Here is a 2,417-nt window from a genome sequence, read left to right on the forward strand (position 1 = left end):
ATGCCAGTCATACCAACGCCATATATAGCTCTTTGTCCGCAAGTTGAATCACCATAAACATAGCCAACGGCAGCTTGCTGCACTTCCGAATAATTAAGTCGTGCATCTTCTAGAGCTTTAGAAATGGCTTCTTTCGCCATATCTGGGTAGCAGATATCGGCACGGCGGCCGGGCTTTTCGAACTATCGGAGAAAGAATATAAGTGTATACAGTATACATATATACATACATACAGACAACATGAGTCCAGTATGACATAGGTGGATCTACCAGCCTTGTAAACAAGTCTCCTACTTAATAAATCTCTTATACATACATATGTATATACAAATATGTACGTACAAATATGAATATGTATGTACATATCTTTACTTGTGGTACTTCATGACGCAGCACTTTGCAGTGCAGTGCAAAGTTCATCATAACAACGACCGCATTTCTGTTGCAACCATTAGTTGCCATTGAACCAACCCACCTTGGTCATTCCTACACCAACCACATAAACTTTAGTTTTCGCCATTTCTGATTAGACTTCTTTATTTTTTATCCGCAAACAATTTAGATAAAAATCGCTCCTCAGCCGTTTTCTTAAGCTGAAATTAGTCAAGAACGTAAACCTACCGGTACGTAAACCCGAGTCAGCTGACACGATCTGTCTTACCAAAGCGCCATGTAAATGAAAACTCAACACCGCAGAATTTTTCTGTAGTTGTAGCCCGTAGCGCAGAAATCTGCGGAATTTAAATTTTTCCGTGTCAGCTGATTTCTCCTTCTTTAGATGGTTGCCACTTCGTCAGTTTTGCAAATGGTAAAAAAGTTATAAGTTCCTATTCGAAATATGTTTAAAATATTTGAAATTTACTATTAAATAAGGTTTTTGTTGAAAACTAAGTAGTTTATATTTAGTTACAATCTATTATAGCACGAAAAATTGTGGTTGAAAGGGTAAGTTTATGAAAAGGCATTGAAGAGTGGCAACAGTGTAGTAAGCAACACTGAGGGCTCCAGTAATCGACAAAATTCTGCGTATACAGACTGAGTTTAAGTATACGTTCTGCGTTCTCGACTAATTTCAGCTTTACACTTTATTCAACAAACAACATACGGGTAGTTACAAAAAAACCTTCCAATAATTAACCCTCAGTATATCCAGTAAACAAACTTAGCTATTTTTTTATCGCCAAGTTTGGTCCCCATAAAGGACTAGTATTGCAAGCAACGCTTTTACGGCAATTAGGGTGTTGTGCAGCTATTTAATGTGGTGAAAATTATTTAAGCACTGGGGAGATTTATTCACATGGAATTGGAGATTGGGCTAATAGATTTATTTTAAATAAATTGTGAATCTGCAAAAATATCTTTTCAGCAGATGAATATACTTTTTAACCTTTCTCCCGAAAATTTACATACAGGCTCGAAAATATGTGAGTAACATTCAAATATCGTCGCTTGGATGGAAAATTTCCGGAAGCGTCATTTTGACAATTTGTGGTTTTTGGATATCTTCTTTAGTTTCCGAGTAATTGACTAAAATGTTTTCGGTTATTTGGTACATATTGCGTTAGTATTGCTGTCGTACTAAACTAATCAAAATCTTTCAAATAGAGTTATCTGTTCTTTTTTAGTTTCCGACATATTCAGCTTTATCATGAGTTTCATTTTCTAGAACCGGGTCACTTTTTACTTTTCGTTTGCGTGTGTTCACTACAGGTGGATGAAAAAATTGTTGGCGAAATTTTGTTCGGGCGAAACTCACGATTAGGCTGATTAGTAAAAAGTATAGTTAATTTATAAAAATTGTCATCACATTTTGGCGCATATCACTAAAAAAATTTTTTGACAAATGTCGTATACGAAAAAATTTTATTAAACTCATAAATGGTTGACACTAAACTAAAAAAATAAGATAATTTAAGAATTTCATGAACTAGTACATAGCATTCTCCGACACTTTGGAGAAAATCTGTAGTCGTGTTTCTGAGAAATTGCATTCCAAACTTCAATCGTGAGTTACCGAAAGTAACTTGTGACAATCTTTTATCCAGGGATCTACATAAATTATAATTGTCATTATTTTCGCAGTTGGAGTATATGCCAGACGAGTAACAGGTATACACATACAAGGATACCTAAATTAGCGCGTTGAACTTGTATATTTATCTCTCTCCAACGCATTATAATTCTATATACGTCAGTAACCACGCCCGACAAAGTTATGTCTGTATTTAATAATAGCCCTATGACAAAATATTCATGAAATGTATTCGTAGATTTTTATTTACTTTCATTTCATATATTAGTATTGAGATGAATGATTTTTACTAAATACCAGGAATAAATATTTAATAAAAAACTATTTCATTTAAGCTTAACCAACTTTTAGTGGCTAGGAGCTAATTTTGGAACGCTTCATGAAA

At 34.3% G+C, this 2,417-nt stretch overlaps 1 protein-coding gene across 5 annotated transcripts in view; it reads right to left on the reverse strand.

Moving 5' to 3' along the window:
- Nucleotides 1-2,417, reverse strand: part of LOC118752784 (non-specific lipid-transfer protein) — a 5,337-nt gene that overhangs the window by 2,005 nt on the left and 915 nt on the right. The window contains exons 1-3 of one of the 5 annotated variants that reach the window (XM_036487654.1): nt 1,078-1,098; nt 476-587; nt 49-182 (exon numbers count right to left, since the gene is read on the reverse strand). The exons of 2 other annotated variants lie outside the window; for them this stretch is intronic. In XM_036487654.1, the coding sequence (XP_036343547.1) occupies nt 49-182; nt 476-520 (179 nt within the window). In that variant the 5' untranslated portion in view covers nt 521-587; nt 1,078-1,098. Of the gene's footprint in view, nt 1-13; nt 183-233; nt 258-475; nt 588-1,077; nt 1,099-2,417 lie in introns of those variants that run through there. 2 more of the 5 variants (XM_036487655.1, XM_036487656.1) reach the window with 2 other exon arrangements.

The sequence above is a fragment of the Rhagoletis pomonella genome, unplaced genomic scaffold (genome assembly GCF_013731165.1).
Source record: "Rhagoletis pomonella isolate Grant_MI unplaced genomic scaffold, Rhpom_1.0 Rhpom_scaffold_01838, whole genome shotgun sequence".
Lineage (NCBI taxonomy): Eukaryota > Metazoa > Arthropoda > Insecta > Diptera > Tephritidae > Rhagoletis > Rhagoletis pomonella.